Below are 13,467 nucleotides of genomic sequence, written 5' to 3'. Positions count from 1 at the left end.
GCACAGAATTCATGGGTTTTAAATTTCCTGAATATTCAACGTTTTCTCTTCATGACAAATTTGCAGTACTTACCTTTTATCATTAGCGTCCAGAGGATTAAGACGAATTTGGGTACCCAGTAGGTCAGTGACAGGGCATCCATTTCAGCACTCAAGGCTTGAACTTTGTGTATTTCGTAGTCTTTGAAAAGGCCACTGCAATCTGAAACCGGCACCTTTACCTCTCTTAACCCGCATCCATTCGGCAAAACTGTTCATAGCCCAGTTATTTTTATATTTATTTGAAACTGGAATGGCCTCGTTAACTGAATCACTTTCTTGGGAAGACGATTTTGGCAGGCGAAAATGACACGATTCTGATCGCTCTCCATCACGCCCTATTATGTAAATTTGTTCAAAAGTTTTACCTTCTCTAAACTCACCCAAGTATTGAATATTCATTTCCTTTACAAATTACTATCACTTGTCTGATAAAACAAAAGATCATAGCATTACACTTATACTTCGTAAAAAAAGGTTGAGGAGTCAAGTAAGAGGATAAAAGAACACATACATGTAAGGGTCCGATGTCAAAAAGTGGCCAAAGGATTCAGAATTGGAAATAATGCTTGGTCTCATGTCAGTGATTTCAACAATGCCTCGATCATTGACAAAGGAAATTTTCGCATGAGAAATTTTTTGGAATCTTAGGACACAGCGATTACACCTAATGTAGACAATCATAACTTTTGTCCACTCCAAGAACAAAGAAGTATTCATTTTAAACAAAGTTTCTTAATTTTTTTTGTTTTATCACACCATGTATTTTTTCAAATTTCTACATTAATCATAATTTGTAAATTTTGAAAATTACTCAAAAAAACCATCAGACAGGGATAATTCGTACTGGGCATTCTAATGGAACAACTTGTCTTAGTTTTTCTGCCAGAGGAGCAATAGGTGAGAACTGTAACTGACTCATAAGTGTCAAATACACTCTTATTTCAAAAAGCGTTTGTTTGGTTTGTTAGCTCTTGTATTTTAATCTATTTAGTTAAACAGTAATAAATAACTTGGAAATAAAAATATTGTTGTTTAAGTTGTCTCTTTGTTTAAAACTTTGGTTATGGAAATCTATTGTAAATTATTTTAGCCTTCATGTACTTACAGTGCAGTTGTTAGGTCTACAGTGATTATTACAGCTGTACGTGTATGTGCATTTGGCTATTTATAGAATGACAGTTACAGTATATTTACTGTCACTCTACAATCGCTCAATATGTACCAACTGGACTGAAGAAAAATTGATACATCAAAACATACTTTATATTACTGTCAGAAAAAGTAATCATATTATTACGTAACAATTACCTTTCAAAAAATGTTATTAAGAGCTTCTAACACTTGTACAAGGTTGTGCGAATTGTAAATGAAGTCTCATAATACATATCTATCTAAATGTGAGCAGAAAATAGACCATTAACTTTATTTGAAAATTTAAAAAACTCCTTTCCACATTTTTACAGTAGTCAGTTCTGATGAGCTAAATCTTCAGTCCCTCGAGCTTTGGTGTATACTCTGGGGAACTGTTGGTTCAAAAAAAAAAGGAAAGGAAAGGAACTTTACTTAAATTAAGTGTCTAGTTGTTGTAGCGCTGGAGCACTAATTGGGGACACTGTAAACTGAAATTTTAAACATTTAACACAAATCAAGTCAGATGTTGGTTTTTGAGGGGAGGGGAAAACCGGAGTACCTGGAGAAAAACCTCTCGGTGCAGAGTAGAGAACCAACAAACTCAACCCACATATGACGTTGGATCTGGGATCGAACCCGGGCCACGTTGGTGGGAGGTGAGTGTTCTCACCACTGCGCCATCTGTGCACCCTGGGCACTGGAAATTATTTATGTCCTGTTGTAGTATACACTATGCATGCAAGTGAAAAGTGCTCTCCACATACGCTGATTAGCTAACTTAGAAGTGATTAGCCAAGTACTATGGACCTCCGAGTAGCCTGCGCATGAGATTTGGAATTTCTGACTGCAATCATTTTACCAAAATAAAATAGTCTTTTGGTTTGCTTTTTGTTCAGGTTGTTTGGTATACATTTTATACTTAAATCAATAATAATAATTTATTATTCACCTCAGTGTCGGTGAAGGTGGTGGATATTTACAGTGTACCTCCCTGCTTTGTGGCTCGGTAAATATCCACCACTATTCACCACTGTATATAAATTTTATTGTACTCGTGAATGGCCTACTTTTCATCTTCTGACCATATTTGCATTTTACATAACATTTGTGAATCAGTATCATCCCATCTGTTAATTTCAGCAACCATGAACGTGATTTGGGGTTCAGCCTTGTTCTGGACATGCGTGGTAACACCTGGCATGGTGCCAAGCCTATGCTAAAAGCCTTGCAGGTAATATGAAAGAATTCCTTTGGCTGGCTAATGGCTGATGGGAATTTTTGGGCTCATTGTGAGAACAGAAGAAAAAAAACAACTTTTGTGGAGGCCTTTCATCCAAATATCTTCTTTTCCTCCTTTCACGCCTTGGTGTAAAACATCATACAGAGGTTATTTTATATCCAATCCTGCAAAAGGTTGAAAGGCTCAGGTGAATGCGGCTGTTATAGGGAATGGGTGTGAGAGTGGCTTGAGCTTGGCATTACTCCAGGGATAAGCAATCTGTAAGAGCCTTTAGGGCATTCCTTCTTCTATCTCTTCATCCTGGATTGACGTTAAATGTTCCAGGCAAGGTCAAGGCTTTGTCAAGAATGCTCAGTTATTTTTGGTGAGAAGTGTGCAGGCCTGAAACATTATCAAAGTTCTCTTTTTTTCTCTTTCCAGGAGTGTTTCCTTGCAAAGATCCACACAGTTTACCTTCTAAAACCGGACGGATTTTGGGAGAGTCGCAGAACATCTTTTGGAAGTTTCAAGCTTCTATGTGAGGTAAAGAGACATTGTTTTCTTCCAAAAGGTTACAAGCCTTTGTCTGTTGGCTTGTCAGGTCGACTATGGACCTAAGTTGTGGTGGTCATTGTTATGGCTGTACATGTTTTATAATGCAGGGCTTCAGATTATTTTCATTATAATACTGTTGAACAGAGCTGTTTTAAAGGTTTGAACATTATTGACAAGCTGTATAAAAAATGGAAAAGAATAAACTTTATTGTAAACCATGATGCCAAATGAGAATTTGTGATTAAATTTACTATAAACGATAATGTTATCTATAATAAAAACTAGCTAAAGATATACAGAAACTTACATTATACATGTAGCTACAATATGAGCGGTATTGTTTGATACATTCTATACTTGTAGGAGAAGTAAGAATACGTTTGAACTGTCTTATAGTATAGAATAGTAAATTTTTATTGTATTAAAAAAAGTGAAGAATTGTGTTCAAAAGTCATGTTCTAAGAAGCACATAATTTTCCAAAAAAACCCTTCGTTTTGAATGGCTGAATGTGACATTAATTTTGAGAGAAGTGATGGTCTTTTGGTAAAACAAAGAGAGTGACTATGTATGCACACCTGAGTCAGTGGTATGATGTACAAGAGATGTAATTTGGGCTTAACAGTTTTTGCACAGATTTCTTCTCTCTTGGAGCACGTGCAGTGTGCATTTAGTGTAAATCAGGGGGGGGGGGGGGGGGGAATAAGACTGACACGGGAAAGGGTGGCATTTCAGCTATGGTCATGGAGATTGTGAATTTCCCATAAATGCATTTGTAAGGAGATAAGCGATTTAGCAATGATAACTTCATTACTTGGAGACATTACAATGTGCACAACCTTTGGTAAACATTATGGATCAGTTACGGATTTCCTGAGTGTATTTTTGGACTAGCTAGTCTGGGCATGCACAGTGTATGAGTTATAATTATTGTTAACTGATTAATTAATTAACTGCCTCCCTTCTAAGAGTGATACCTAATAGATTTTACTCTTTCTAATGCTAGATGATTTTAGGGGTGAATGGGTTAACAACATACAGTATTAATTTTGTTATAATTATTATTTAATGTAATATTTTGTGTAAATTTAAATCTGTTTGGAAGTGTAAGTGCACGTACATGTAATAGCTCTGAAAGCAATAAGTTTGACATATTTTGGGAAATACATGTAATTTACTCTAGAGATTGTGAATTTCCCGTACACTGTAAATAAGAAGATAAATGTATTAGTAATGATAATTTCATTACTTGGATACATTACAATATGCATGACCTTTGGTAAATATTACGAATCAGTTACGGATTTCCTGTGTTTTTAGACTAATCTGGGCATACACAGTGTAATTGAGTTATTATAATTGTTTATTACTGTAACAGTATTCTTTTTGTAATGAAAATGAATATAGTACCAGTCCTGAAATCCAATTTTACCTGTAACTTATCCAACAAATTATGTAAATAGAATTTATCATTCCATCCCCATTTGCAGAATACATGTTTGAATATTCCATACACACTTGTTGGCAGCAATAATGTATTGTTTCTTTAAATTTCACTTTTACCAGACCAAAAATGACCGGAGGTTTTTACGTGGGATGCCATGCATACCACATTATAAAACCAGTTGAGTCTTTTTTTCATCCTAGTCACAACGATGGTTATCAATGGCTTGATAATAATTCCCGTATGATATAATCAGAGCCTTCACGCCCTGAACTCAAGCCAAGCTTTCCTGAAAGAGTCAAGTTGATAGATAAGTTTTTCAATAGGAATGAACAAAATATGACTGTGTGAATGGTAACTGTTGCTAAGAAAGTATTCTGAGACTGGCGTCTGGATAACTAACTAGTGGGACTGATTATAGAGAGTCTGTATTCAATAAAACGGTCCTTTAAGCTGACGCTTGGCTTCCCTGGAAGACTACATAATTTGCACTGAATCATGTAAATAACATTGAAAGTGTTGCAAGTCATGTGAGACTTGATTTCATGGCTTTCTCCTGTAGAATAAGACGTGTATTCTGTGGCCGTACTCTATACATGTACAAGGGCTAGTGGTGCAAATGTTACTGTTGCACCAAAAAGAACCAGAAGATTATTATTACTGAAATGTGTTTTAGTTAATTGTGCTCTAATAAGAATGTCACTAATATTTTTACAACAATGGTAAGCCACTAAATTATGTGTTTTGAAAACGTTATTGCAACGATCTGATGAGTAAAGTATGTTGGAGTGTTTGTGAATTACGTGAGGGAGGTTAGGTAGTGTAGGGTTGTACATGATAACAAAAGGATTGATTTCAGTTTGTCTTGTCATTTTGTTCATAAGCTTGTCAGCCCGGGGAAGGTCAGAGGCCAGCTGTATTTGGGTTTTGAGGAAGAAAACTGAGTCGAAACTTAGATTAGCATCAAATGATACATGTATGTGATAGGTCAAGTGAATGATATTTGCAAAAACAAAATATAAATCCATTCCTCCTAGTACACCAGGGGTTGGGGGGATACTCTCTCATATGGGCTATTTACAGTGTAAGTATGTGCAGGCCCAAAGGGTATATAGTTTTTTTTAGCCATTTTCGTCTTAAACAGGGTATCAATTTGAACCATTTTGGGCTGAAAGAAGATATGGCTTGTGAACTCATCAAGTCTTGAATTGGGTTGTGATGTTTTTTAGAAGAAGCTACTTCTTCATCATTAGACACTAAGACCATCAACAAAAGCCATACATGCTAGTTAAATTGCAAATTCATCTTTCTGGTAAACTCACGTCATTTTCCGAATTTTACCCATAGTTGTTGTTAGCTGTAACTGGACAATTTATGTTAACTGTTTATGCATGGCACGGATACTCCTTTATAGGCGTCTTGTTTAATTTTAGAAAGTGACTGGCACAATTGTTTTCCATATAAGGTGATACATGTATGTTATATGAGCTGATGACTGAGATTTAGTGATCAGCCAGACAAAATGCTAGAAATGCAATATTCACTTCAGTGTGTACATGTATGTTTGTGCAATATTTTAATAGTAAAGTGCATTGCATTTGAATCAGCATTAAAATAGCAGTAATCAAGGATTAGTGCGGTGTGATCGATTCCTGTTTTGCCATTGACTAGGCACTTGAAAATAGTTGTATATTTTTGGTAGAATCGTTTTGTACCCTTTTCTATTATAGTGTTTATTCAGTAATGAAGGTATGATAATCACACTATAAGTATTGACTGCTATCTTGTTTCTAATAATTTTATTAAAAACATTTATGGAATACATGTGTTTATGCAATAGTTATTAGTTTGTGTTATATAGCCAAACAGCATGACTCCCCAGCATGTACAACTGGAGGGTCACCCATCTAGGTATAAACCCCATCCAAGGGGGCTTGACTTCCCTTGAGCAAGCCGATAGAGGTTACTTGTACCAGAACAAGGTGGTGTCCAAACGTTGAAATCATGTGGTATGTGATTGATACCCGAGGAAAATCCAGTGGGACTGACACGATTGGAATGCGTTCTCCTTGAACGCAATAATTAATTTGCATCTCATAAGTATAAAGCTGCACAGGCATTGATTAACTCATAAATTTGTTTCTTTTTATACTATTGATGAGTTAAAAATGAAAAAAAGAAAATTAATATTTTTGTTCTGGGTATCTAATATTTAAGTGTAATTTTAAACTTGCATGAAGGGCTCAATTTTAAAAAAAATTATGTGCACACTACTTAAATAGGAAGGCTTGGTATTATCTCAAATAGGAATTGCTGTATCATGCACCTTGTTACGACCATTATTATTTAAACTTGTACAATTATGTAGTACAATCAAGTTGCATTGGTTACGGATTTCGTCTCATTATTATAGTAATCTTGGATTGTTGAAGTGTGTTCAACAGTCGCTTTAGAAGCAAAGGAGAAGAGTAGGGAATTGAAAGAAACAATCTTACAGGACCGAAGTTTGAGTATACCATCATGTACTTCGTGAGATGGTTTCAATCAACTTTGTCCCCAGGGTCTCTCTTCTTCCCTAGAGACCCTGGGGATGAGATTGGGTTTCAGTAAGCCAGACCTCTCAAGTCACATGGTTTTTCCGTGAGACTCACGGTTTTTAGGGCAATTTCACGGTCTCACAATGGGACAGATTGACAAGCTGATGGAATACACTTTCCTTGAATATTTCATTTTTGCCTTGCAAAATTGGTTTTTTGGTGCCAATTATGTGGAGATCCACAGTTCTCTTTGACAAGACACGGACAGGTCTCATGTAACCATAAATAGAGGACAAATGCCAAATGTAAGGTTATCGTTACCAGTTTATTGCATCTAGATATGTTTCATCCACTTTGTCAAAATGGCAGAAAACAATGAATATTCATTGGACAAATCTTTCAAATAACGCTAATTTCTCTGTTGCTACGGTCACATAATATTTTACAGAGATAAAGAAAAACAAAAATTTTATTTTGATGAACTGGTTTTAATTCTTTTTGACGCTGTCAATAAATCTCCAGGTTTTTCCCCAAATCTCACGGTTTTTTGACCTTGATCTTCCAGGTTTTTGGTCTTTTGGGGTTGAGAGGTCTGGTAAGCACAGAGTTCTATGACTCATATTACGGGATTGAAATACTTTGCCCTTGGCGACACTCTGAATCATAAGTGAGTGCGATCTGTTTGATTTAAGTAAGTTGTAGTCAAAATAACAATGCATCGTTTCTGAGTCTGACAGGATACAACATAAATACATGTAGGCCCCTGAGAGAACATGTGGTTACGAGACAGTAAACTACTTATGCCCAGCAAGATTGAAGAAAATAAAAGGGAATCAAGTAACATTGGCATTGAGGCTGACAGGTTGATAATTTCCTAGTTCACTTCAAGTTATTTTTTACAGCAAGTTAAACCCCGCGAATTGCTGCAGTTATTAGCTCCACTTTTCATGCGAATAAAGTTCAGTAATATACATGTACACGAGAAATACTGTCTTGTGAATCATCAAATTATGATTGAATTATGATGAAATACAATGTAATCAGTGTGTTAATGTTACTTATGAACATGTTGTCTTGTTTGATGTATTAGTTGTCTTGGCTTAACACAATTCACTTTTAGTATATAGTTTAACTTGTTCTTGAATGCAAATAAATAGGTTCAAAAGCAGACACGGTTGTGCTTCATAGACAAGTGCAAACATTGCATAATGAATTAAAAATAATTTTCTCTTTGATCTACTAGGCTTTATCATCTTAAAGGCTTCTTGAAGCTGTAATGTGTTTTTCTCCTGTTAATCTTATTTTCTTTGCCTTACCATTGTTTAGTAACTGTTATTTAAGACGCTGTGTATCTGCTAAATCAACACCCCTTTCAGAATTCGTAATATTATTGCTGTACCTTCTTCTTCAGTTTTGCATTTTGTGTGTTGAGCTGTTGCTGTTCCTCTTAAAACACTAACAGTCGTCTATGGCTAAAATGTTGCTGAAACTTCTGTGTTATCAACCTCTCACCCTTTAGCAATTAAAGTTCGAGAAGGCCTCTTGATCGTTTCTTTGATGATTTTAACAATGCTCCTTGTATTTCATAGTCCTATGAAATCCGAGCTTGTCTTCTAAGATTAAATGTCAGCTTCTTTGTTTCCTCACCTGTGAGTTCAAACACCATGGGATTCCCAAATTTCTGTCACATAAGGTACTTTATCTAGTTCTTGCTAAACAACTATTTGTTTAGGATACTAACATTTTCTGTCTATAGTTTGCAAATAAAACACAGCAGGCTTATGTTTCCAGAATTTTGAGGCAATTTTCGGACATCTTCTTTTCTGAGGTTAAGAGCATTTCATGACATTTTCGAAATTTTTGTGGTAACAGTTTCCTCTGGAAAGTTTCAAGTTGTCTTAATTTGACTGTATACTCGAACATTTATTGATGCTTTGTATTTATATACAACCATTGCTGGTTCTAATCCTCTTTGAATGAAGTACATAAAAATTTGTGGATTCGGCTTCAGTAGCTTTTTAGCCAACTGGGGACAGAGGCACATGTAAAATGTTCCCTTTGTGGGGTTTATTACCGGTATCAGGCTCTTGTAGAGGTTCAATAGCTTGTGTTAAAGGTTAGTGGATTGGTGTTGTTGAAATAATTGTGCATACTGCTGTAGATGATAATATGATTATTGTAGGATCTTCAGAAGTCTGAAACATAGGTCTTGGAACTAATCAAGTGTATATATGTTTGTTGTGTTTTGATTTGGCATTGAATTCCACATGACAATGTGTATTTCTTCATCAGTGCCATTTGCCTTGTACTGTACTTTGAGTGTCTTCAAAGCATAATGAATTACCACTAGAATAAAAAATAACTCACAAGAAGAGGTTAATGATTTTATAGAAATAACCTAATTGTTAAATTATAAAGTATTTCATCCATTCAGACAACTTTGGAGGCCATTTTCAGCTCAATTTATATGTTACTTAGTTACAAAGGGTCTGTATTTGAAAAAAAGCTTATAGTCATTGTGTAATCTTCCCACAAGTGGTTTTAGATTGCAAGAACATAGTAACATTTTTTCGTATTTAATAGTGTCCGAATGTTTTGCTGGTCAAGATCTCTTAGTGTGAAATGTTAGCTCCAAGAAAATGTTTTTGTTTCTTGTAAAGTTGGTGATTGATTTTTATGTAAAAAAAAATAGTTACAGACTTAAGGAGAAACCAAAAATAGACATCATTGTTTTGGTTATCTTCCTACTTTCAGATGATAGTTGACACACATGTAAATTTTTGTTTATAATAAATAATTTGTCCTGTTTTTGTGATGGGTAAGGCTAAGATAAAACTTCTTCCAATTACAAAAGAAAAGCTCTGGAAGCGGATTAAGAGCCACCTTAAATTTTCCACTGAATCAGTTCTGGAGATTTTTTTTGGCAAAGAATTTCAACTTAACCTGGTAAAAAAAGTTTTTTAAAATTCTAGTGTGTTAACTAGAATTAACAGAGGTATAAATATTTTTAAGTAGTAACAATGTCTGTACATGTGCCATACACTGGGTCAAATATGGAAAAGCACTTTCTTTTAAGTGTGATTCAGGGATGTCGCTAAGCACCGGCTGCCGGTGAAAATCGCCGCTTGAGAAAGGGGTGATTGCTGGCTGAATTTTGGCCATCCATTGAAGTGACCTCAAGGATTGCAAATTATTCTCTACAAAGTTTAAAAGTCATTCGATGTGTTAACAAAACGGAGGAATATCTGCTTGCCTGCGGAATTATCACTAGAATTTAACAATACTGGAAATGAAATAAAAGCGTTGTTTTTAGTACTGTAACACTAAGGTGTTGCAAGACACTGGGAACAATCTTGTTACCACGTCCCTTTGATGCTCAGAGTGCGAACCAACTTAATAGAACCTTCAACTGGCTGAATTTATTCTTAGCTACAGCCCTGCTAATTGAATTTTGTGTACCTTTAGATGAATGCAAATAATAATTTCTTCTTGCAATAATAATTTTTTTGATGACTCTTGAGCTGTTATATTTTCTATAATTTCTCCTTTGTCCTCTTTTACTGTGATTGGAATAGTGATTGCAAATTGTGTCTTAATGTTGTTTATGTCCTTTTATACGATTATGTAAATGTCCGTGTGTGTAACCTTCATAACCCGCATCACACAGGTCACATTGAAAACTATAAACCACTAAATGTTGATAAATACAACTGTTGGCTTTGTTTCTTTCTTGTTCAATTTTCTGGCTCACAAGCACAGGCTGGATGGTGGTGTGTACTTTTAGGCCCAGATCCTTAAGTTGTTTCCCGACAATATCTGCTAAGATATGTTTCACTGTGACTTGTGTGATGCGGGTTCAGTAGGTTACACGCTCGGACATTTACATAATCGTGTAAAAGGACATAAACAGCAATCCTCCACCATTGTGGAACACTACAAGAATGTGCAGAGGATGGTGCCGCAGGACAATGCCTCAGGACCTGTTAAAGTGTTTTGAAGTGCTTAAGAAATTCAGAAACAAATTTGACAGTTAAGTGCACGAAATGCTTTTCATTAGAGCTTTAAAGCTAAATCTCAATGTGCAATCAGACTCCATTCTTGCGAAATTATTTTTATAATCTTTGCATCTTTGTTAATTCTTCGCGTGCCAAAAATCGTTTTAAATGCTGTAATTTTCCTTATCTGATGTAATTTTTCCTTGACAATGGAGTCATGACTACTCGTTTTTACCATTTTATGCTTAAAGAAATCTCTTTTAATACGAACAAAAATGTTGAAGAAAAGTTCCGAGAATTGTTGAAGTGAAGAGTTTGTCACGGTGATGATGAATTGTCCAATTTATTGCTGTGTCATTTAATTGCAAAGCATCCATCCTTGTAAGAATACTAAAACAAGGTGTACCGTATTCATATATGTCGATCTAAGACCCATTGGAAACGACGCATCTCACATGTGCCCAATCTAATGCAGATGAGCGAAAACAATTGATTTTTCTCATTTGCATTAGATTTGGCACATATGCAATGCGATATTTAAAACTGGCCATAGTAACACTGTGTAACTATTTCAGTCTTGCCTGACAATTTTACTTGACAATAGGGGCTGTTTCATGGTTGAATTAATGGGTTAAGAGATCACATTTTCTTGTGGACTACTTACAAAATGCCTCAATGTTGGTCAAAGACACATTTTAAAATGACCTGCATTGGCTGTAGTGTTTGACCTTCACTCAATCAGAGGCAAAAGTAGTTGGCACGCTAATGCAAGGATGGGCTCAGAAACCTCACAGACTTCATAAACTAAGCATAACTGGAAAAGTTCCACTAAAAGCTTCAAAATAGAAACTGGAAATGTCTCAGGTCACAATTGACAGCAACGTGGAGAGAAGGCAATCATTTAAATAATTGAAACTAATTAACCAGTCAAAAACTATGCTCCCTCCATTAACCCCAGCCGATGTAGCCTGGGAATGAGGCAGAGACTTAACAGATTTTACTCAGTCTAATGCCAGACAATTTTACTTGTTGAGCAGGGGCATCACTAGGGCCCTAACCTAAAAGGGTGAGCGTCCCAATACTTTTGCCACTGATTCTAGCATTTGTAAAGGGTTGGCCTTTAATGTTATTGTGATCTGATAAAACTGGGTATCCTGTACTTTTGAGCATCATTGTCGTGTATTGATTTTTAGATATTTTAAAACATCTTTTCACTTTGATAGAACATGAATGTGAACAGTTGAATCCCAACACAAATTTTTGGTACTAATTTTCATGCAGCAAAATTAAGTGCATGTGAAAATACATGTATATGCAGCAGTTTACAATAAAGTTTTGTAAAAAGAAAGCAAAAAAAAAAAATACTACTCTGAGAAATCATATGATGTGAAGAGAGCGCATTGACCCATCACATAATTGAAGCAGGAAGATAGAAAGCTTTCAGAGATTTTTCTGCCTTTTTTGTCTCGGCCTGACTGCATGGACTCTTAAACCCTTGCTAATTATGCAGATTATGAATCATAATTAAGATAAGAGAACAGCTGAAATAAAGAATATTGCTTTTCTCTTTTTATTTTAAGAAGAGTTTCATTTTAAAGAAGATGCACCATCAGCAATAATTTATTAAGAAGTCATTATTATTTTTGCTTATCCTTGCTTTCATAGATTTTTGACTTGTGAAATCACCCATGCAAAGGGAACAAATTTGCTTATGCAAATAATTATTACAATCCTTGTTGTTTTTTTTTTTTCATTTCAATTGGACTTTTTCTTTCAGACCCTTTTATCAGGGAGCTTTTACCGTGTAAGCTAAAATGCTTAAGAGGAAAGAGTTTTAACTTTGCTTCACAGGTCTTTGTTGACTGAACAGCTAATTACTCGTGAACAAAAATTCCAGCTTTCATTTTTTTTTTATCTTATAGTTACATTCACATTTAGATTTCAACGGGAATCATTTTTGCTTAGATGAACAGCTGGTTTTAAAATGTCTGTCCTTTGCACATTGATACAAGCACAGAGCTTTCAGTCAGTTTCCTCAGGCACAAGATATTTTAGGGGATATAATGCAATGTCAAAACATGGATCAATTAAGTAAACTTCTTTATGGATCAGTTGATTGCCTGAAAGCATTGTTATCAATCTTAATAACATCCTGACTTTTATAAACCCAAACAAAGAAAAAAGCTAAGAGCTGTATGCAGATGAGATGTTGCGGCAGGAAGCTCGCATATAGAAGTCTGAATTTTTCTGTCTGCAGTTTCACTTTATGGTCTTGGAAAAATATTTCTGTTTGATGAAAGGGAAGTCTTGTGGTGAAAGAATGTTGCACATTGTACGTGCTATAATGCCTTAACAAATTCTTGAGCAGTTCATTTGGGAGGTAAATATCATTGTTCACTATAGGTTTGACTGAGAAATCATAATTTAACATTCTTTTAATGTGTGATGTTCAGTCAAGAAGAGCAAAAAATATATGCATAAATTCTGTCTCAATATTCAAACATACTTTCCTAGTGAATTTGTGATAGAATATCATTGTTATCTTT

The 13,467-nt window shown here is 35.2% G+C and overlaps 1 protein-coding gene across 20 annotated transcripts in view; it reads left to right on the top strand.

Annotated features, from left to right (window-relative positions):
- LOC137984619 (kalirin-like) overlaps nucleotides 1-13,467 on the top strand; it is a 167,132-nt gene that overhangs the window by 21,585 nt on the left and 132,080 nt on the right. For 16 of the 20 annotated variants that reach the window (XM_068831802.1, XM_068831807.1, XM_068831798.1 and 13 more), the window contains 2 exons: nucleotides 2,314-2,404; nucleotides 2,834-2,935. In XM_068831802.1, coding sequence (XP_068687903.1) covers nucleotides 2,354-2,404; nucleotides 2,834-2,935 — 153 coding nt within the window. In that variant the 5' untranslated portion in view covers nucleotides 2,314-2,353. Of the gene's footprint in view, nucleotides 1-2,313; nucleotides 2,405-2,833; nucleotides 2,936-8,837; nucleotides 9,043-13,125; nucleotides 13,302-13,467 lie in introns of those variants that run through there. The other 4 variants (XM_068831812.1, XM_068831809.1, XM_068831808.1 and 1 more) reach the window with 4 other exon arrangements.

This window comes from Montipora foliosa, chromosome 14, assembly GCF_036669935.1.
Source record: "Montipora foliosa isolate CH-2021 chromosome 14, ASM3666993v2, whole genome shotgun sequence".
NCBI classification, from domain to species: Eukaryota; Metazoa; Cnidaria; class Anthozoa; order Scleractinia; family Acroporidae; genus Montipora; species Montipora foliosa.
The sequence above is the reverse complement of the archived record's forward strand: the minus strand, read 5'-3'. Positions and strand labels throughout refer to the sequence as shown.